General features: G+C 48.8%; 1 protein-coding gene across 1 annotated transcript in view; it reads right to left on the bottom strand.

Moving 5' to 3' along the window:
• PDLIM1 (PDZ and LIM domain 1) overlaps positions 1-21,502 on the bottom strand; it is a 45,244-nt gene extending 23,742 nt beyond the window's left edge. Inside the window, exons 1-2 of the mRNA XM_054206116.1 lie at positions 21,351-21,502; positions 9,371-9,522 (exon numbers count right to left, since the gene is read on the bottom strand). Coding sequence (XP_054062091.1) covers positions 9,371-9,522; positions 21,351-21,446 — 248 coding nt within the window. The 5' untranslated portion in view covers positions 21,447-21,502. The remainder of the gene's footprint in view (positions 1-9,370; positions 9,523-21,350) is intronic.
• Between the last annotated feature and the right edge of the window lie 638 nt (positions 21,503-22,140).

Genomic DNA, 22,140 nt, shown 5'->3' with positions numbered 1-22,140 from the left:
AAAGAACAACAGACAAACAAGCGCTGAGGAAGAAGCAGAGTGCTTAGAGTTGCTTGAGATGCTTTGTGGGAAACATGCCACCCACATTTCTCAGTAGTTAGCATTTCAGATGGACTACACAATGCCACTTTTCCCAAACATTTAATAGTAAGGAACGAGTGGCTGCAGTACTGCTGAATGAAAACCGTTGTTCAATGCTAAACATTGCATAATGCAGCAACCAGATGGCTGATAAACTCTTAGGATGAGTTTTGAAAACCATGTCCTGTTTTGACAGGAACCCTTTGTAGAATCCGCAACTGCAGATAGATGTACTTCCCAGATATTTGTGGGTCCAGGGCCAGCTACAATTTAAGTACTTAGTTAGCAAAACAGGAATGCTTCCACTGAGAATTAACTGGATAACTGGAAACAGACTTTAAGCAGAAAAAGCTTATAAAACTGACAAAGATGGAGAAACAGGGCGTAGATCTACCCACAATAAATTCAATCTGGTCTACACCATTCCTCTAAAAGACTTCCAATGTCAGGACATTTTTGAAACAGCCCAAACTTAACTGTGATGCACATGTATATCCCAGACATTTGCTGCATAAATAGTTTTTTTAAGACTTACATCCAGAGGGCAGCTCAGTCGAAAGAGACAGGAGGCAGCATTCTCACTCAGGAAACAGGAGAAATTTTATTGACCTGCTATTGCATGTATTGCATTCCGGACTTTACACGGAAGAAACCTGAATGAAGTCTGCCGTGCTGTACTTCCTTTCATAGGAAAGTATAAAGACACAGGTCACACCAGTTATCATCCTTTACAAGCACTCAGGTACAGCAAACCTTTGACTCCAGGCTATCACACCCTGCAGGCTCAGCTGCAGTGCTGACACCCGACAACCTACACCACCCAAATCCTGGCGTCTGGTGAGCTGGGGCACATGCAGGCTAGCAAATATGAATGTTAACAGCTGCACGAGATCAGATCTATGCCAATGTGATCATTATCTTGTCTCAACAGCTGCCATCACTGGATGCACACCATACCACAGGTGAGTATAAAACAGAATCGCACAGAATCACAGAACGGTAGAGTTTGGAAGGGATCTCTGGAGATCATCTAGTCCAACCCCCCTGCCAGAGCAGGTTCATCTAGAGCAGGTTGCACAACCATTCCCTCCTTGCTTCTGGCAACCTGTGCTTTACAGCGTCTGAGGAGCCAACAGTTTTACCCAGACTATGGCTATCAAGCCTGACAAAGTGACAGCCACCTCTAAGATGGCTGTATTTTGCACTTGAAGACTGTGTTTGCGGAAGGGAGCAGCCGGTTGATCAATGCAAAACTTTATTCCTTCAAAGTGCTTGGAGATCACATGCAACCAAGCTTCATGTTCTCTGGAAAAACTAGGGATACAGCAAAGTATATGGAAATCAAATACCCTGCCAGCCAGGCTGCACGCAAGTGGACACTGGCTGAGATGAAAGAGCAGTTCAGGCAGTATTAAACACTTCAGCTGATTTCTAGCATGAGGCATCCCTGTGCCAGTTCTCACTAGCAGTGACCTAAGTACTCTTGAGGTAGCATTTTCTTTTGCAGTAGTTTAATATTATCAGATTTCAGAAGCACCAAAGGGCCTTATTCAGACTTAAATTTTAAGCTTAGAGCAGGTCAATATACGAATACAGAACAGAAACCTCCCCCCAGGACCCCAGGCACTTGCTTTTGTCCCACTGCCCCTCACATGCGTTTGAGGTGTTGCAGCACCTTGGTCTGTAGCGTAGGGGAGGCAGCTATGGCCAACTACTGCAGCCAATAGGGTTTTTTTGACCAGATTTTTCTCCCTTAGTTATTAGCAAGCCAAAAAGCACAAGTTTGTTTCCCAGCCTGCTGCCATTCTGGTCTGTCACTGGATATAAATGGAAGCAGCAAGGTCATTCCGGGCTTTACTTTCAATTCAGTTTAAAAGTTATCCAAACAGAAAGGTTAAATAGCCCGCGCGGTTGTCCCTCTAAGGCTGGGAGGATAAAGCTTCCCTTTGTCTTCACAACAGCTGCAGCAGAGCCCTTCAGCCACTCTCAACAGCCCATTTATGGCCCCAGCGAAGCCACGTAGAGGAGACAGCTTTGCTCTCCCTGGCTTTGCCTAGCGGGGCTTTCAAGGCGCATGCCCTGTCCCACCACACCACCTGTGGAGCCCACTGTGTGCAGGTCATCAATGTCCCACTGCTGGCCCAGGACTTATTTTCTGAAAGGCTGGGAAGTGTGGACACAAGGCACAGACAGTAGGCCAGATTTGTTAGACTCATCGTGTTTGTATCTTATCTATATGTTTTCCTATCTTATTTATATGAAGCAGGGAAGAGGCGTCAGAGTAGAAAGCTCAAACCCAGCCTTTGCAGCCATGCCTTCAGTTCACAGCAGGCTGCTATGGGTAGGACTGCAGCGGCTTTCTGGAGGATTTTTTCCAAATTTGGGGCAGTGGACCCCCAGTCACAAAACCACCTCTACGCTCCCCTCAGCGAGGCTATACCCCTGCCACTGAGCACGGCCATGCTAGCAGGGCTGCCAGACCTGCCTCTCCACCAGTGGCGAGGCTGGATGTCCAACAGCCTGCTGGGGAATCCACGGTCTTTGGTGAAAGCCAGCGGGTTTCAGCATCCCCATAGGATGTCACAGACTCCCGCTTACACTGATGAATATTTCTTTTATAATATGGTTTCTAATGCGTATTCTTTCAAATGAGACTCCAGCAGAGAGCAACACTCAAACAGTGCAGAAAGAGAAGACACTCAAACAAGCCTGGGAACAAGTGCCAAGCAAATTAATTGCAGGCACGTGGATATACAAACTTTGTCATGTCTGTAGTTTACATTTCCATGCTGTTTCCTTACAATAGGAGAGAGAGCAACCAAGACACGGCCAGGGAATAAGCCATGCATTTGCACTTTCATCCAGGCAGAAACCAAGACCCAAGATTAGAAAGAAATTTCTCTGATGCTAGTTTGGATGGGGAGGAACTGGTAGGAAGGGGAGGAAGGAAACTGCATGCAAGTCAAGGCAGGAATCTGGAGAGGTATTTACGAAATACAACATTTTTCAAGAAGCTTGGCTTGAACATGGTATAATATAAACATTACAAGAGCCTAGATTTTGCTATCAGCGCTTTGCATGCAGAGCTGGGCCATAGCTTTGAGGGAAAATTCAGAACTGGAAAAAAGAGGGTCTAATTCTGTGTGCCAGGAACTGCGTGAATAAGTTCCATAAAGAAAGGCAGGCACATTTACATTCCCATTTCAAACACTGGGTTGGATATGAGATACCAAAGTAGCAAGTAAACCCGTAAAGATTGAAAAGTTCCTTGCGCAACACTAAGTTTACTAGCTGAAAAATGAGGAAAGACGTAAAGAACTCCTCTTTCAACCCTCCCCGGAGTTTTAGACAGGCATTTTAATAATGTTTAGAAACTAACTACAAGAGCTCTCAGGCTACCAGGAAGGTACCTTTTAATCAGCCTTTTAGGTACAACAGCTGCAAAGTACATGCTCTTGGATTTAAACATGAGCAATCACTTTTAGCAACCATCCATTAATGGACATATTGGCTTTGGCAAGCAAAACTGTACTCGGGCTACACGCAGCCTATTGCCAATTCAAACAGCAATGCTAGTCACAACTTCCCAGAGACAAGAGCCCCCAAATTAGTTTCTTCACACACGGCCCTCTGCTCCTTGCATTTCAGGTATCTCTTCACACAACCACTAAAAAAAAAAAAGGGAAACTCTGGCTACACAGAAAAAGCAACAGAAACTGATCACAAGCAGAATCATTACAGAGTTACAAAGGATAAAAACCTGACTCCTCAGCCTCACACAGTTCTTCCACCAGCCAGCTACAGAGTTAATCATTTCGCCTCGACAAAAAGGCTGTAAAAACACAACAAATGCCAAGCTTGACTTGACAAAATGACTTTGAATGTGCCAATCATTAGTAAATGCTGCCGGAAAGCACGCAGGAGGGCTGGGAGCACCACACCGGCCATGGAGAGGTTGTGAGCCACCACGGAGGGCCAGCAATCTGCATGCCCTTATATAGATGCACACAGAGCATCAGGCTTTTCCCAGGGCCAAAAGAATTATTAGTAAGATGACAGAGCTGGAAAACTCTTCCTGGCAGGGAAGCAAAAAGCAAACCTAAATGAGTCAACAGATTCCACCAGCTTCCTACTACAAAAATGCAAGCCTATTGTGGCTTTGTGGAACTAGGCCCCACGGCTGAGACCTGGGAACACATGGGGCAAGCAAGAGCGCAACTGAACCCATCGAATAAAACGCAGATGACATCACACACATGCTCTCTCCTTCTTCATAAGCATCTACACATGATCCTTTCTGATAATGCATTTAACGTGCTGGTAGCAGATGTGAGACTTCCCTGATCCTAGCACTTGTCAAAGAACAAGTACGTAGCTTCATTCCTTGGCATCACTTTTAGCAAAGTAACAGACTGTTTTGCAAACAAAAAAAGGTGCATTAATATATGCTATGCTGGCAGCAGAGCTGCAGAAAAGCAGCTTCAAATCTGAAGAAAAGGACAGTAGGAGCAGAACAAGAGATTACTTGTTTGCAATCCCTTTTCACAAATATTCTTCTCTTATTACGACCCTCAAGCTGCCTCCAGACACAGAGGGAAGGGCAGACTCACCATAGGCTCACATCTCTTTTGTTGAAAAAGCCCATCTAAATACACACTTTATCTTTGAGTTGCTCAGGGCTGCCAACGAGCACAGTTCCACCACCCATTTGGTGACTAAAGCCAGAGGCAAAGAGCCATTTGTTTGAGAAATAAATTTTCACCTGTGCTGCAATGAACATTTGTCTGGTTTTGTACATCTGCAGCTACAGCTACACAGAGCTACGTGTCAAAATTATCATGAGCGTTACCACTGAAATCAGTGACGCCTGGATCTTTTGGCTATCAGGCGAATTTCATGGTAGGAGAATTTCTTCCTCCTGAGCTTTCCCTTCTTTGAATGCTCTTTATCAGAGCGAGCGTCGTTCCCAAAATACACTAAGTTTCCAAAGGAAGTTGATAGCTTACTCCAGTCTGTTGGACACATCTTACTGCTTACCCCCATTAAAGGAAAATCAGAGGTGTGCTTGGAAGAGGTGCAGCCTGGAGGGACGTTTTGACACTAAAATGTCAGTGCAACAATGTATACAACCTAATTGAACAAAAAAAAAAAAAAAAGAAAAAAAAGAAAAAAAAGAAAAAAGGGGGGACGACAACACACGGGACCAAAACCAAAACCAGCTCTTCTCAAAGACTCAAGATCCAAAACTTACTTTTTCCTACGAATGGGAGAGACTCAAAAACTCTGCCTGTGAAACTTCTCCATTTAGCAACCAGGTGGTTTTGAGTTGACTGAAGCACAGTCTGCTGTAGGTCAGTCTTTCTGGGCATACCATACAAAACCATGGTGCTGAGCATGATTTTTCACCGCTGATGACAATAATGGAACCTTTACTTTGGCTGCTTGGGAATTACATTTCTAAAAGCACTCTCTAGCCTGAAATAAAAAGCAAAATGAACAAAAGAGCGGGGAACTGCTAGACACGCTAAGTTCAGCAGGAATTCGGTGTATGCGCCAACATTGTTGAACACCCACTTTTGAGGCAGAAAACAGACCTTTCCAACTCTCTTCACATGTCAAACAGCAAAGCACCTGGCACTGCTGCTTAGAAAAGCATATTCAGAGAAAGCAATTTGTGGCTGGGTTTTAAATCCTTGGAAACTAACAGATTTGCACCTTTGGGTGAAAAAGCAGACCAGGCATGTTTTCTTCAGCTAGTAATTTGATCCATTTTTAATGGTGACATGTGTTAGACTAGATTTCCTGCCTACAATCCGATCTGAAACATTTTTGGACTGTTACCATCATTAAGGAAAATACCGAAACAGGAAACATTGGAATGCTGTTGATATTCACAATCAAGTGTACAGTGCAAACAGCATTTCCTTTACCAGACGCGTTTAAGTCCTTTCAATTCTCTGCATTCACCCTTCTCTCAAATAATCATTAGTACAGACAAACATGAATACATTTTAACCGCTTGACTACCATTAAAAGAGAAGAGGGTTGCATAGATGCAGAACACACACATACAAAGTTTGGTTTTGTCCACAGAAGAGCACAAGGAGAAGCGTAGCGCAATACTTCCCTAAAACATTCTCCCATCCTCCAGCTACTTCCAGCTTAAGGGCTTTCTGCAGCAGAGATACTGCCATGGCATATAATATCCTTTATAGGTTTGTCTTCCATGAATTCATCCAGTCTCCTCTTGAACACACACGCACTTTTAGCATTCACAGCACAGGCACAAATGAAGTCCCCACTGCCACAACAGCGTTGAGCCTCTGGTGGAACTGAAACACCTGATGTGAGCTTAGACCGTGTTTAAAATCCCTTCTGGGATCCCTTGCTACCAGCCCAAATGCAGTCTGAGAGCATTTTGCACATGAAATCATTTACACGAGTAATCATTTAAAATTCATCAGATAGATAGGAAATTAAAGATCACTAAGGATTTATGCTTTCACAAGACATCTCTGTGACAGTGAACAGAAAAAAAGAACTGGAAGCCTTCCTGCTCCAAAAAGCCTGCTGTGGCCGGGCACATCCTCAGCACCAGTTGTGCATGATGCTCCAGCCCATGGAGTTGCTGCCCTGCCAGACCACTTGTCCTTGCCAGCATAGCTATTTTGTACAACAGATCCAGCTAAGATCCATAGCAGATCCAGTCTGCTATGACTGCAGAGCATGGAGACCAGGCCCAAGAGTTAGTGGTGTTTAGGTGCAAATTATATACTTTCCTTCTTATACACAGCCAACTACTTACGGAGCAACTTCAACAGAGGAAAAACTTCCAGCTCTGACCTGATTGTATTGTTGGCCTTCCTGATTAACTGATTGACTATAAGGTCAAGCCTTACTGACAGAGTTTGGCCCACCAAGGCTCACGGAGCCCAGGCCATATCTCTTGGCCAGGTGGCACTCATTTTCCCAGATGCCTTCCACCTTCTCCACCTCAGTAGCAATGCTCTTCTCTTCTTCATGGAGGAGAGCTGACCATCGACCCATAGTCTGCCTTCCTCGCTCCCTTCTTCTACCCTGAGTGGAACAGGAAGATGAAGCATGGTCTCCAAATGATATAAAATGTCTCTGTCATCCTTTGAGGCCTCCTCTCAAGATCTGCCATTTTAAGGTCTTGGCCGTAGACTGCAAAGTAAAGAAGGGTTTCAGCCTCAGCAACAGGGACTACATTGCATTTCTGACCACTGAGTCCAGCTGCATTTGCGACAACATGGTTAGGGGGGGCCCAGAAGGAGACAGTGGGCGCTAGGGATAAAATATTCCCAGAGTACAACCAGGAAAGACCACACGATGCACACGACTCTCCTCTGAGAGAGTGCTCTGCAAGTATCATATTCCCTGATACAAACACATCTCTAGCAGCTATCAAATCTCCAAACAAGTAAGCAATGCTTCCCTAAGCAGAACTTTACTCCCAAAGAAGGAGGACCGAAGACTTAAAGTCCCATAGAATCATCTAAAATGGATTTTACATAGATCAATGGGTACAAATATCAAATCCTAAGTGGATAAGTAGTTAGATCACTGTTTTTCACTTGCAGTCTTAACACTCTTGGCCATCTTGTCAGCAGAACTCATTGATCAATACAGCAGCAGAAGTGTCCACACACGCTACCTCCTTGAAAGGGAGTCTTGAAAAAGAGTTGGGCTGTGCTAACTCAAAGCCCCTGCATGGCTTTACACAGCTGCACATCCAGCTAGTAATGTCTCCCTGGGCAGCTTCCACACCCAAGGCTGAGGAAACATGCATGGAGTAGCTATAAAGTTAACGACTTTGTAATTAACATTAGCAAACACATTTTACAGACTCAATGATCTGTTAAGAGTGAGCTTGCCCACAGGCTGAAAGAGCCCTTGCCTCCCTCCCCTCCTCTCTCCCAGCCAGAACCACATGGCACTGGTTTGCTAACTCAAGCAGACGGCTATTTCAGAGAGGAAAAGGAGCACTCCTTTGCAGGAAGATTACAGGCTGCCAAGTTAGAGGCCAGTATAAGAAACTCTGGGGCTAACATGCTGCTTCAATGCTCACTACCCATTCACACTGCCTGCACTGTGCTCCGTTCTTCCCTCTGTGAATTCCCTCAATGAACTGTCAGGCTTTTTTTGGCCGAGACCCATCACTTCTTCCTGAACTGGGAAATGCCTGCTGATCTCCTGGCATTATCCAAGCTACAGTAAAAGATTTCTGTTTATCACAGAAAAGCCCTGAACAACTGAACTACTGTGTCATTTAAGGCATGCTTTTGCACTCCTTCTGAAAGTACTTCCCCTGCATCTGCCATGAAGCTGATGTACAATCGCTCTGGGGGAAGGCAGCTGCAGGAAAAAACTCACTCCAGAGCAACTAGAAATGCCATGATACATCTACCACCTGACTTCAAGGAGTGCTGGTACCCATGGCTGCAATCTGAACCAAGAGGAAGGCTAAACCCCCAGCACTCCCAAAAAAATAGGCTCCAGTATTTTTAAGAAGCAATGTGTCAATGGAAGGCAGCCCCCTGACTTCCCAGGCTGTATTTGTACAAAGATGGGCCAAGAAAAAAGCACAGCTGGGAAAAGAAATGAAGCTGTCCATTGCTTTGCAGCTTGAGACGGTGAGAAGGCTGAAGGCAGCCCGTGCTCTACGCTGATGACAGAGATTGTGGCTGAACTGTCACCTTCCTTTATTTTTTTCAGGACTCACGAGAGACTGATGCCTGACAGGCACTTTGATGCATCCTGGGTCATCACTGTTTGCACTGTTAGTGCTGTTTGATCAAGAGGCTGCAAAATGTACAACCGTTCTGAGTCCGTGTGCGACAAAAACTAGGCAATTAGTAGCTTGGACAACACACAACCGTATGTTTTAACTGATGAATTAGTGCAACAGGAAGAAAGGTCATCTCTGGTCATACCTCCTCTGCTACGAGTGAAGTTTTCATGAGATCTGTCTTTGATATTTTGCTGTCAGGAGCCACAGAATAGGCTGACAGCCTCTGCCACAAATTATCAGCCAATTTCTCACTGGGAAAGTTGTTTTCATGAGGTCAAAGTGCAGCAAATGCAAGCAGCATTAGGATTAAAGGCTGAAAGGCAGTTCCCTCTTGCTATCCAGTGCCTGGCCAGACTAAGCATTAAGAGGTCAAATTAAACAAACCAGCCCGAGAGGTCTGCTCGCAAACCAAAACATAGCTACTGTCCGCCCCACATCCCTCCCTCTCCCCATCCCCAGTCTCGCTCAGCGACGTACCTGTTGACCGTCAGAGTTAGTTCATCTGTGCAACCCTTGATTTTGTTCTGCGCCTCAAGATGCGTCATGTTATCTGTGTTCACCCCATCAATGGCTATGATCTGGTCTCCTATACACAAGTTGGCTATTGCAGCTTTGCTACCTGGAGTCACCTATGAGAAAAAAAAAAAAAAAAAAAGAATAAAAGGACTTTCCAGGGAGCAGCTTTCCATAGCAACATTTGAAAAACAGTTGGAGCACTCAGGACTTCTCTTGCTGGTACCTCGAAGCAAGGAGGTGAAAACTGGTGAAAGCTTTCTGCTGAGAGTTTACTATCTAGATCTGGGCCTCTTGGACACTCCCAGGATTAAAGTTAGGGGCAGAATTCTGTCTTGGCACCCACAGAGAGAAACTTGCGGGGGAGACAACAGGTAAATAACAGAAGTTGTATTTTCACTCAAGGCAACTAGCTTCATGCTGGAGAGCAGGAACATACAGAAGGCAACTGTTGTTGCTGGACAGAGAAGTGTCCACCAAAGCGGAAGGTGCTGAGGACAGCCAAAGCCTGAGCCTCTGAAAACAGAGGTGACAGAAAACAGCATCAGAGTCATTGCAATACAGACAACGCCAACCACAAATATCTTTGTCTGCATCACTATGTCATTCGCTTCCTTCTGGAAGAAAGGCTTGGGCTCAAGATTTTTGATTGCTTCTTTAGTTTTAATCTGTCTTATCCCAGGAACAGTTGCAACAGACTCTCACTGACTTCAGCAAAATCAATCCCAAAGCAGCACTTGATCTAATACGCAGACTGAGAGGAAGGAAGGCATCAGAAACTTCATCTTTAAATCACAATTTGACCATATTTCCTGAAAAAGTGGAAACGTCATCCCCAGCCTGACCACAGCTCACCATGATACATTCTGCCATAGACATCTCTCTCTCCTCTCCATGCGTGGTGGTTTGCTTCCCAGACACACCACTGCACTGCCAAAGAGCTGTTGTGCTCTGCCTGAGAAATGACTGATGGGAAAGGCGTGGGGTAATCTCACTGAGATCCCAGACAGAAGACACTACACAACAATGCTACCAGTAGGATACCCTTTGCGAAAAAAAAAAGAAGGTCCCAGCTAAAACTTGGCATTTTCAAGCTAATCAACCAAATGGCTCATTCGTTTTTCCCCTACTTCTGCTGACGAGGTGTCCTCATAACAACAGAGACCTCTTTGGGCCAAAATTATTGCCTGGGCGGAGGGTGAAGAATGTCACATTTGTTTGGGGCTTTGCAAACACTATGTAAGATTTTGTGCAGTTTTGACGACTTTGTGGAAGGAACATAACGATTACTGTGGGTTTTCATCAATTATTTAATAGGCAGAGGAAATGAGAAGGGTGGACTGCTCCCAGACGTGAGTACAGATTAAAACATGCCTTGCAGCTGGGACACACCTCGTTTATGAGTCCGTTGCAACTGGTATTCATTCTACACATTCATCCTAGGTTTCAGCATGCTGAAAAGCAGCTGAGCAAACGCAGCAGAGCTGTCAGACATAAATAAACATTGTTCACAAGATTTAGAGTGTCCTCCTAATGTGGGATTGGATGGCAAATCATTCCCCCTAGGGAAACATTTGCCTCCTAGAGGTGTCACACATCAGCTGCTATCCCTACTTTCCTTGGGCCAAAACCCAGGCTGTTCAGCGCATCCCCTCCTAGCTGTAGTGGCATATTTTCCCTAACCAGAAGGAAAATCACAAGATGCTTTTCTTTTTTCACCTCTCTACTAGGACAGTATTTCATGGGAAAGGGAAGGACACAGATATGTACCACAGATGTCCAGGTTGGCCAAGGTACTCAACATTAACCCAAAGACCTTCAGATGAGTCAACCGAACAGTACCTGTCTACCTGCTCACCACTTTAGTGCTGTAAGCAGACTACAAACAAACAGAGGAAGCGCTAATGAAGAGACCCGACAAGCCACCACGTGGATATAGAAAATCCACTCCAATAGAGTATTGCCTCCCAGGTTGCAGCCTGCAGCTGACTAGTGGCCTACAAGACCACCAAGTGCAGCCTGCTGCTGCTCCACTGGATCCACTGCCTTGAGACTACTTTCATGTTAACCTTGTGACAGAGACAGCTAGCAGCCATGAGAAATCTTGAGCACTGGAAGTGGCCAACAGGCCCACCAGATTTGGGAGCTGCTGCTTCAGAAACCATGAGACAGATCCCTGAAGACATCATTACACCGGAAGGAGCCCGCAGGAGACACATTGTGGGTCCTCTCCTGGTCACTGTGCATTAATAAAGTCACCTGGTTTCTCAGTGCTTTTGTTTCCTCTGCTACCAAAGGAGGGAGAGGGGCACATTACTCACCCCAGTGAGGAGCACTGAGCTCAGCACTCTACTACCGTGATTCATTTTCACTCAGACAAGGCCGGCAAGGGGTCAAGAATAATGGTGGATTAACACCGCCACTGGAACGCTGCCGGAGGCAGCGTTGTGATAATCCACACAACATGTGGCAGGCTGCTAGAAATGACCCCGTACCACAAAGAGCAGCTGAGCTGGAAGCAGCCAGGGACACTGAAATACTGAAGCCTCCTGAAGAAACCCCAAGAGTCACCGGGACATGAGAGCGGCGTCCGCAGAACATCTCAGCGCTTTGCCAGCACTTGCAGTGTCACGTTCCCCTTCTGTGTCCACTTCAGAGGAATTTGAAATTTGAGTGCTCTTCTCCATCAGATAAGAGCCACTGGTAGCACAAGGGCGGTAACATCCACTCAGGTCCGTACAAACCTCTCCCCTAAGGGGAAGCCATGAGGATGCACAGTAATGGAAATGATAAGTGATTTTGCCAAAAGGAAACATGTTTTAAAATCCAGTTTCTTCAGTTCTGGAAATACCTTGCCCTGAAATGCAGCCTTCCACAAACCACTCCCCTGCAACATCCAGCTTGTACTCCCTGCCAGAATTGCTCATAGCAAACGTGTCTGCACAAGGGCATGGTACCGCCAGGAACCCATCCCCCATCCTTTTAGGATGATTAATAGCTACTAATAATGTTCCCTTCCCCCCTTGCAGTTAGGTCTGGGCTTATCTCAGTGCTGTCAGCGCTGCTTTTAGAGATTTGCTCACCTACCAGTTAAGTCAGGAAAGCAAAAAGTGTTTCTGTTATTAAGTGAGGAACAGAGAGCTGCCACTGGGAAGACCTTTTCCTGCTTTTATTTTTATCACATCCCTCCCCAGTCCACGGGGAGCGTCAGGGGCAGTCGTGTGGCTGGAGGGGACAGGCAGAGGCGTTCAGAACACTGACAGATACCAGCCAGCTTACACAACCCAACCAAAAGAACTCCAAAAAAGAATAAAAGCTTTCAGGCTCACAGGCATCCAGTAAATGTTGCACCGCCTGAAAACTGCTTTGCTCCTGCTCTCCTCTCAGACCACTTAAAAGCTTTGCACCAGCCTCCCACCTTTCCCTCCCGCCCTGAATGAGCATGGAGCAGACACCTGCAGACATGGAGGGGACAGCAGGCAGCGTCTGGCAGCCACCTTGCACAGGCAGGTGATCAGATAATGACAGGATACAGCTACACTTCTGCATGGGAGGGCGAGGAAGGATGAAAGATGCTGCGAGGAACAAAATCTGCAAACACAACTTAGCACAAGTTATGTCACGTGCAAAGGCATAGCCTCCTGCCTTCTTCAAAAGAGCTGCCCAACTGGCTTGGGCTTCCCACACTGCGGTTGAGCAGCCTCCGGCAGAGTAGTCCCGGGCAGCACCACAGGCCCCCAGGAGCCCCCCAGCTCCAGGGACGCTATTGTTGGGTGAATAAAGCTCTGTACACCCTGTAACATCATGCCCAAGGGCTTCCTTTGGAGAGGAGCCATGCCCTACCAGGTGGTGATGGCTCCCAGGCAACTGCGTAACACTTTACCATTCAGTCATTTCGCAGTCAAGTAGACAATGCTGAGACAGGCTGAGCAGCACGACTTCGTACTGAGTCCAAAATAGGTCCTGGAGCTTATCAGAGTGTGCCTATGGTGATGCTCTGTTTGGCTGGCATCTCTGTGTAAGAAATCCGGGCTACTACAGAAATAATCTAGACACTTACAGTGACACACATCAAACTAGGTCCTTGATATCACCTCAGATACATTTGCCAGCATATGGAAGAAACAAATAATCCTCATAATCCACAGTCTTGATCGTGTTAGCTTTACTCATACAGAGCTCAGTGCAGTAGATAATGGTTTTGACCAGTTACAGGCTTGGACACCTCTTTTTAAAGAGGTCCCACAGATTCAGGGTTAGTACGGATAGAAGAAAAACCTACACTATTTTCTTATATTATGAAGTGAAGCTTTGTGTACATATTTGTGTGCATCTATATATACAAGTCTGCAATCATCAAAGGGGCAGAAAAAATATCTGCCTCCCCTTCTCCCCCCGCTACTTTGGGCTCCACCTTGCCAACACCACTGGGATTTTCCAAAGTTCAGATTTCTGTCTCCCGGGTGGTTTGCCTGCTATCATCCGTCCCCTTGCATGGCAAACAAAGGACTTGGCTGTGACATACCAAGACTTCAGCTAGTCTCTGGGCAAGTGTGTTCACACCAGAAAAGAAAACGCTTTGATTTCACAGAGGGAATGAGATGTATTTGGCTGCTTACCCAGCTCCCAGGCAGTCTTTATAAAACTTCTGTCTGTCCCAGAGCTAGCCAAACACAACCACATTTTACATTTGATTGAATTGCCTCCACACACGCTACCTATCAAGCTTTGCAATCCCCGGACTGGGATATATGGTGTCTTTGGAAGAAGGCCTTCTGCAGGTGAGGACCCGAGAGGCAGCAGTGGGTATATTAAGGGAAGCTGCTGCCCACCGCAAATGAGAGGGAGGAAGGGTGGGAAGCAGTTCTACACAGAACAGCATAACACAGCCCCACAAAGAGTCAGGACAGATGGGTGGGGCTAAAATTCATTCAATTCTTCCTGGCCTTCTCCCCCCACCCATTCAGGCACGCTACTTGCTCGCTCCATCAGCCCTTCACAGTTTCTCACAGACCGTACAGCCTCGGGCACCACCCATCACTCCACACCTAGACACACATCGCAAGGAGCGATGAAGAGATAAGAAACAAGAAAATTAACATCAGCCAAGAAAAAGATCTGGATAAACAGCACCTATCTGAGCTTGAGAGGAAAGCCCAGCTGTGCCTTTGCTGGACAGAACAGACATGCAGCAACATACTTCTAAGGCCACCAGTGACAACTAGACATCTCTGACATTCAGTTTAATCCTCCCCACCCACACAGGCTGCTGTTTTACCATGAGTAATGTCCTCAGCGCTGGAGTATTATGCTAAGCAGCCACAGTTTCTCCCAGCAAAAGCATGCAGCTGGGTCAGCAGAGATCAGAGGCTATGAGAAAATTCAGGCAAGCGTGTTCCCCACCCCTTCTCTTTGGGAGAGGGGGAACAACAGGCCAGTTCCTTACAACTGGCTTCGGCAGATTTTCCTCCCAAACTGCTCCCACTCTCTATACTATTGTGGTCTGACGGCGAGCCCAAAGCTCGCTGGCTGCTCTGTGCTGGCCCAGGCCACACCATCACCAGGAGAGATGAAGGGTGACAAACCCCCGAGCATCAGCCCACCCCAGCAGGGTCGGGGCTCCCACTGTACAAAGCCCTCTGGGAGCCCAGGTCATCCTCCTGCCTGCCTTCGGCTCCCGCCTATTTCTGACAGCCAGATGAGGATTATTAACACAGAGAAGGGAAGGCATTAGACACAGCGCAGAGAGGGCTGACCTCAGAAAGACACGGGCAAGACGATCTGCTCAGACAGATGCACAGTCTGTGGTCAAGGAGTCACTCAGCCCCTCAGCTTGTTTTGCAACATGCCTCACATTAAAAAAAAAAAAGAAAAAAAGTAAAGACTTCTTACAAGACCTCAAAAACTTTACGTAAAGTTGCTCATCAGCTGAACCTTTCCTGATGTTTTACTTCATCCTCTAAATAAAACAACATGTCCAGTAATCAGCAGCCATCTAGGATACTGTGTCACTGTCCAGAAAAACACCAATTGTTTTTGCAGTTAAGGCCTCCTGTAACTTCCCTGTTTGTACTGAAAAAAAAAAATAATAATCCATTTGCTACAGTTATTTTGATGTCACACCCTTCAAACCCAAAGCATTTTACAAACAAAATATATCTCTTGATGGACAAAGTGATTTTTGAGGGTGAAAGGTACTAGGAAACTCACAACCACACATAACTCTACATCTGGTAACAAGCAGATCAGGGAACAAAAAGGACCCTCTTTCTCCCAAGAAGTTCAACATTTACCTTTGTCAACTTAAGTTCTGGGGCTTAAAGCTCTCATGTAAGATTAGGGTTGGCACATCCCCTCCTGACACTGAGTTCTCTCTTTAGGTTCTTTGGAGAACTCATTGAGAACAAGGTGGGCCAAATGTAGCACACAAAATGATGCTGGACTCAGAAGAGGGACAGAGAAAAGGGGACACCAAAGTTTGGTGACATCAAGCTGCCGCATAACCTGTGGCAAATTGGTCTGAAAAGGTAAACTGCAGAAAGCAGAACTCCGGCTCCTAGGAGAGGCAAGGGTTTCGCCCCTGGACATAACTCTGGTAGAAGGCATTTGATTAGCATCCTAAATCTTTTAAATGTTTTTGTAAAGATGAAACTGCCCCCCAGACTCAAGAAACAGGGTTGGAAAAAGATCAAGCCTGTCCTGTGCCCCAAAGTGCTCGGTCTTTACTGAGAGAAAATTCTGCTGTTTTCTGCTTGCTACAATTAAGGACGATTTCTTCTCATCCAAACCCCAGCAGCCAGGGAGATTAGCAAAGTCCTTTCCTCAGCAGCCGTTTGTATCTTTGAAGCACAGGCTTGTCCGGCCCCAGCAGCTGCCCGGGTTCACGATGACATCAATGTCTGTAGGGCCGTTACTAGGGATGGGAACCTCTGCTCTCCATACCCCACATGCTCAGACCGACCAGACAGCACTCCCTCCAGCACAAAATGCACATGGCATCGTGTCGTCCTCTAAACGGCAACCCAGCTACTTCTGGAGAGCCGGGCAGGTGACCCTCATGACCGATGTCCCACCAGCGCTGACCAGCTGCCTAGTTACGGAGCAGCTCCACCAGGCACCCTGAGCAGCACGACACGGCACGGCTGGTGCTGCCGCAGCCCCCATCCCGCCCGGCAGCCAGGAGTGGCAGCGCAAGAGAAAATACCAGTGCCGGAAACATAAAGCCACATTCACCTTCCTATAAACCCCAGCAGCTTTCCCCAGCTGGCTCCCTCTGCCAGGCCAGCCTCGGAACAAGAGCCAAACGCAACGCGGGCGCGTTTGCAGTTACGGGGACGAAACCTGGGCTGGGCAGCGGAGGAACCGCAGCCATAGGTGTGCACAGCAGGGACCAGCCAAGGCTCCCCGGGCCGAGGAGAAAAGCCATCCCAACCCTAAATCCTATCACATCCACCGCAGCCCGTGTTTTCTTTGGCAGAGGGAGGCATTCCAACTCCCCTCCAGGTGCAGGGGCCTCCCTGTCCAGCCCTGGCTCTCCCGCGTCTCAGAGCATGGCCGCAGGTTATTCTTTCTTTCCTGCCAGGGAAGACACTGCAGCCCGGCTCCCAAGGCAGACATTTGTGCCACACAGCTGAGCCCTGGCACGCTCCAAAGGGAGGACGGTCTCCACGTGGCCGCTGCCACACTCATCCCACTGAGCCCCTCAGCCCCCACACGAGGTGCCAGTTAGCACGGTGTCTCGTACCACTGGGGCTTTCTCCCACATGTGGCTTCAGGACGCCTTCACCCAGCTGCTTCTTAACGGGGCGACCGGCTGAGAGCAGGGGTAAGGACATCAGCCAGCACCAAAGTCAAACCCGACGTCTTTTCACACCATGGGATCCAGTCCCGTGCTTGATTTCAGACCATCAGGTACCAGTTTTATCACTATATCAGGCTTTAAGTTTACAGAGCTGGTTCAGAGGGCCGTGCTTAAAAAAAAAAAAAAAAAAAAAAAAATCCCAAACACCCAGGAAATACCCAATTATCTTCTAATTCTGTACTTGCTATAAATCCTGAGCTTTTAAAATACCATGAATAGATAAAACATCAGACTAAACACCGACGAATTCTTGTTACTGTGGTTGAAATCAGCAACAAGCATAATGCTGAGATTTCATCTTTTTAATGTATTTGCAGAACTGGGCTGCCTTGAAACTGTTTTTTCATTGGGAAAACGCTCAGTTTCACTCAGTTTCATAAAGAAAATGTCCAGTTTCACAGATTCTGAAAGACATCCCTCCTTAATGGGGCTGGGAGGTTTTTGACATGACAAAATATAGAGCAAAACTCCCCTCTGCCCATATTTTGGGTCAGATGTTCAAGATCAAGGCATCACTACCAGAAAAATCACCACAAGAACAAGGTTTATCAGACAGTTCCATGAACATATTCAACTAGAAACAGAAATCCCCAATGTCTATCAGAATCAAAAGCAACCAAGCAGGAAACAGCTCACGTTAACTGAAGGATGAAAGGGGATGGGGTCTATCAACTGCGCTGCTTTTCAGCCAACTCCACCAACATCTCTCCTCATGCAATACCTTGCTCGCTTCCTCCACCAATCTCACTGGGATTTAACTGGGAACTACCCCGTGCGTAGGGCAGCTCTATGGACACTCATCCTGCAGCGTGTCCATCCACAGCTCAGAAAGAGCTTTTCTCAAATTCTGCCCCGTTGACTCACTACATCATATCATCCGAAGAGCGATAAAAACAAGGGCCTTTCCTACACGCTGGGAAGGCAATCCAGCAGGCTTCGGTCTAGGGTTCATCCCACTGAGCAACACAAGGTTTTTTCTGAACCAAGACAGTAATGAAGTGTCCACCATAACCCTACAGGTTTAAAAAGAAATGCAAACCAGAAGCATCTGTGAAGCATCCTTGCAAAAGAGACAGGAGACTCCACAAGAAAGTCCCACTTGCAGCACTTGTGAAATCCCCACACTCGGCTCTCACTGGGAAGACTGGTCCAACACAACTGAGAAACCAGAAGCATTTGCACAAGAAGATGCTCGTGATGTATTTGAGCCCAAAGCAGTTTTGAATACATAGTTCAAGTGGAAAGGCGGCTAGGGCAGAGACAACAGACAAGATAAGAGCAGCCATAGAAATACCATAATCTTTTACCTGCTGCTCTCCTAAGGCACAACTGGCCATTGGTGCCACACAGTTGCTGCCAGCCAGAAGCTCTTGGCCAGGCTGCTCTGCTGGCTCCCACGCTCACGGCACCAGTGCTCCTCATCCTTCTTGGACCGGGACTGCAGTGCCAAACTCCAATGACTCCCCCTGGGGAAGGAGCTGCTTTGGCAACTCAAACGGTGCTGCCTCCCACCAGCACGACCAGGATAAACCCTCCCTACGTCAGAAGGGAGCTTGAGAAGCCAAAAGCCACAAGTAAGGAGCTGAGCTACAATGGTGATGAGGGCCATAAATACCAAGACAAGCTCAAGAGCTCACAGTGAGGACGAAGCTGCCAGAAACCAAACCTAAGCTCCAAAGCAGGCTGAATTTAGGCACCTTAGTTCAAAGAGAGCTGCAGGACACACAGTTCAGGCCCGTGACTGGATGGATGTCTCTCTCCTGGCACACCACCATACCAGCACGGACCGGGAGCTGCAGGGTGACCCCATCAGTGCATCAATGGGCCAGGCAGCCCTGCATGAGGCAGAGCCAGGCTCCCCTGGCCACACGGGAGGGGACTTGTCCCCCGTGTAGCGCACCCGAGTTGCTGCACTCCCAGATGGCAGTGACAGGACGATGCTGCTCCCGGTGCAATCAGGCACCCCATCCCTGCACACTGCTGCTAACAGCGCTCCCCATGAGCACGTCTGTACCACGGACCAACAACCTACATGCTGCAGCACACAGCAAAGACGTAACAGTGCTGGGGAGGGACGGCCACATCCTCCCCCGCGCCCAGGGCGATGCTCTCATCGCAGGCTGCAGCCTCCCCACCCTCTCATCCCCCTCAGGTAGCGTCCCCCATCTCACACCTTGGTGGGACCAAGGCCAACATAACCCTTGGCAGATGCCAGTCCTACAGCCAGAGCTCAGCCCATGCAGTGAGGGGTGGAGGGCTCCGTGCCCCAGAAGCTCTCTGGTCAGAGCACAGGTACCGAATGCAATAAGGAAGAAGAAAAATGAAGTTATAGCCCAGTAAAGTCATCACACAAGGAGGATGAGACCCTTTAAAACAGGACAAAATTGGACCAGTCTTTTTTACATGGTGAAGGGGGCACTCACTGAGAGCTTTGCTCCTGAGCCAAAGGGACAAACCCAGGAGCCTTAGGAGCGAACCTCAGGAAAGATTAATGGCTTGAAGTCTTGGAGGGGAAATTAAAAACGTCAGAGGGGCCACAAGAGAAAGCCGTGATAAGAGCTGCCAATTGTCAGCATTTACGTCACCACCACCAGAGAGGCTATTTTATTACATTTTAGTCTCCAGGGTCACAATTTCTCATGAGGTGGTTATTTTTGCTGCTTTGCTGATGTATGCCTCTTGGTATGTGCCCATAAGCACTGACAAAGGCGACCAAGGAGAAGAGGTAAGAGCCGCGAGGTAGGACTTCAGACAGACATCCTTCTGCCTGAGAGCCTTTCGCTGGAAGGAAACGGCAACAATTACCATAACAATGAAGTAAATATCACTTCCCCTACGCTAAAGCTGCTTTCATGTCCAAAAAATGCTTTAGAAGAATGAGGCGTTATTACTGTAATTGAAAGAGATTACACGGAAAATTAATAACTTTCCCCCCCTCTGTGAGTTTGACTGCACTCTCCAGCTCGGCTGGTCGCCGAGCCGGCAGCCTCCCGGGTGGCACCCGGGGTCCTTCAGGCAGCAGGACCTGATGGGGCAGGAGGTATTTAGAAAAAGCACAAGTTTCACCCTCCTGTTCTTCTTTAAGGGCGGTTCACGAAAGTTCAAGTTCTCGTATGTCCCACCTCCAGCGGCCCTTCCTCACCTGGGGCCCAAGGGGACTTCAAAGCCTGGCAGAGGCGGTGGCAGAGGCCGGAGCTCAGGGCTGCCAGCAGCCCATCGAGCGCCTCTGTTTTGCGGAGGGGCTGGAAATGGGAGCGGAGACAGGCCGCCAGCTCCAACAAGATGCCGGGCGGCACAGCCCAGGCAGAGCCACCAAGGGACAGGGAGGTTGGGGCTTACAGCGAGCAGGTAGGGGCAGTGGAGCAGCCGGGGGTCCCCTGCGTGCAGGGACACTTGGGCGCAGGTGGGTACGAGGACAGAGAAGCCAGGCAGCCTGGACCGAACCCTGACGTTTTGCAGGCAAAGGCTGGAGCAGAGGAGAGCAAGTTAACTCACACCACTAAAACTGTTTGGAAGTGAAACTTTAACTGTCATTTCCTAACTGATTTTTCTTTAAGTGGGGGGAAGAAGGACTTACAACAGAAACAGGCAGAGGCACCTAGCACAGGTTAATATGGCTTCTGTAAACAAAGGCTTGTCTTTTAACTATACATGGCAAGCTGAAGCAGGGGAGCGCTCACCACCCCCCCAAGCGCGACTGCTGCCCACAGCACGGACTGCGGACCCCGGGTGCCGGGCTGGCGGGGGCAGAGGGGACCCCCCCGCCCGCGGCGAGGGGTTTGCTACGGACGGACGGACAGACGGGGGAGGGAGGGAGGGAGGGTCGGTAAGAAGCAAAGACCCGGCCAAAGCCAGGTCGAGGGGCTGCGCGGGACACCACGGATTTCTCCATAAATATGAAATAAATAAATAAATAAACAAACAGGGGGGAAGAAAAAGAAAAGAACCGCTCGCCACAGCTGTGTCACCGACCCTGCCTTTGTACCACCCGCCACCTGCCGGCCCCAGCCCCGCTCCGGAGCCGGGGCCGCCGCCGCGCAGAGCCCGTCCCGCCCGCCCGCCCCGAGCCGCCGCCGGCCCTACCCGGGAGATGGTGAGGGGCTGCTCGAAGTCCCGGCCGCCCACCAGGCGAAAGCCCCAGGGCCCAGGGCCCGACAGAACGATACGGTGCGTCCCCATGTGCGCGGCTGCACCTCGCGGGTCGCCCGGCAGCCCCGCCGCCCGCACCGGCCCGGCCCGGCCCGCCCCCGGCCCGCCCCGCCGCCGCCAGCCCCTCCCCGGGGCTCCCGGGCCCCGCCGCCGCCGGCCCCGGGGGGCAGCGCTGCCCGGGCACCTTCTCGGGCAGGGAGCGGGGCCGCCGCGCCGTGAGGTGACCCCCCCCTCCCCCCGAAGGCGGTTGTCGGGGTCGAGCCGCTGCCGGAGGACGAGAATTCCCGTCTTGGGAAACTGGGAGCGTCTCACGGCCCCGTCACGGCCCCGTCTCGCCCCCGGCGGAGAGCGGCGGCCAGCAGGAGGCTGCAGAGCCGGCCACCGGCCAGCCTGCCCCGGTGCGACAGAGCCCCAGCAAACGCGGCTCGGCTCGCTGCGATGTTAACTCCGAAACCTAATGGAGGCGATGGGAATAAGCGGCCGTTTCCCAGCTGGGAGCTGATGAGTGAGGGCGGGGCCTGGGATGGGTATTACCTTTCCCCTAATTTAGCCCGGGTCCATCAGAGCTTTAGGCAGAGTTTTGTTTATCTCAACCCCCTTAGGGGTGGTACCACCAGCAAAAGAAGGAATTCTTCTGTATGGGTTTATCTTCCAACCTCTTTAGCCATCATTCAGGAAAAACAGTTGTTCCAGTTGCATGTTAAGCCCACACCGATCTGACAGT

This window comes from Rissa tridactyla, chromosome 6, assembly GCF_028500815.1.
Source record: "Rissa tridactyla isolate bRisTri1 chromosome 6, bRisTri1.patW.cur.20221130, whole genome shotgun sequence".
Taxonomy (NCBI): Eukaryota; Metazoa; Chordata; class Aves; order Charadriiformes; family Laridae; genus Rissa; species Rissa tridactyla.
This window is presented reverse-complemented; position numbering and strand designations above follow the sequence as displayed.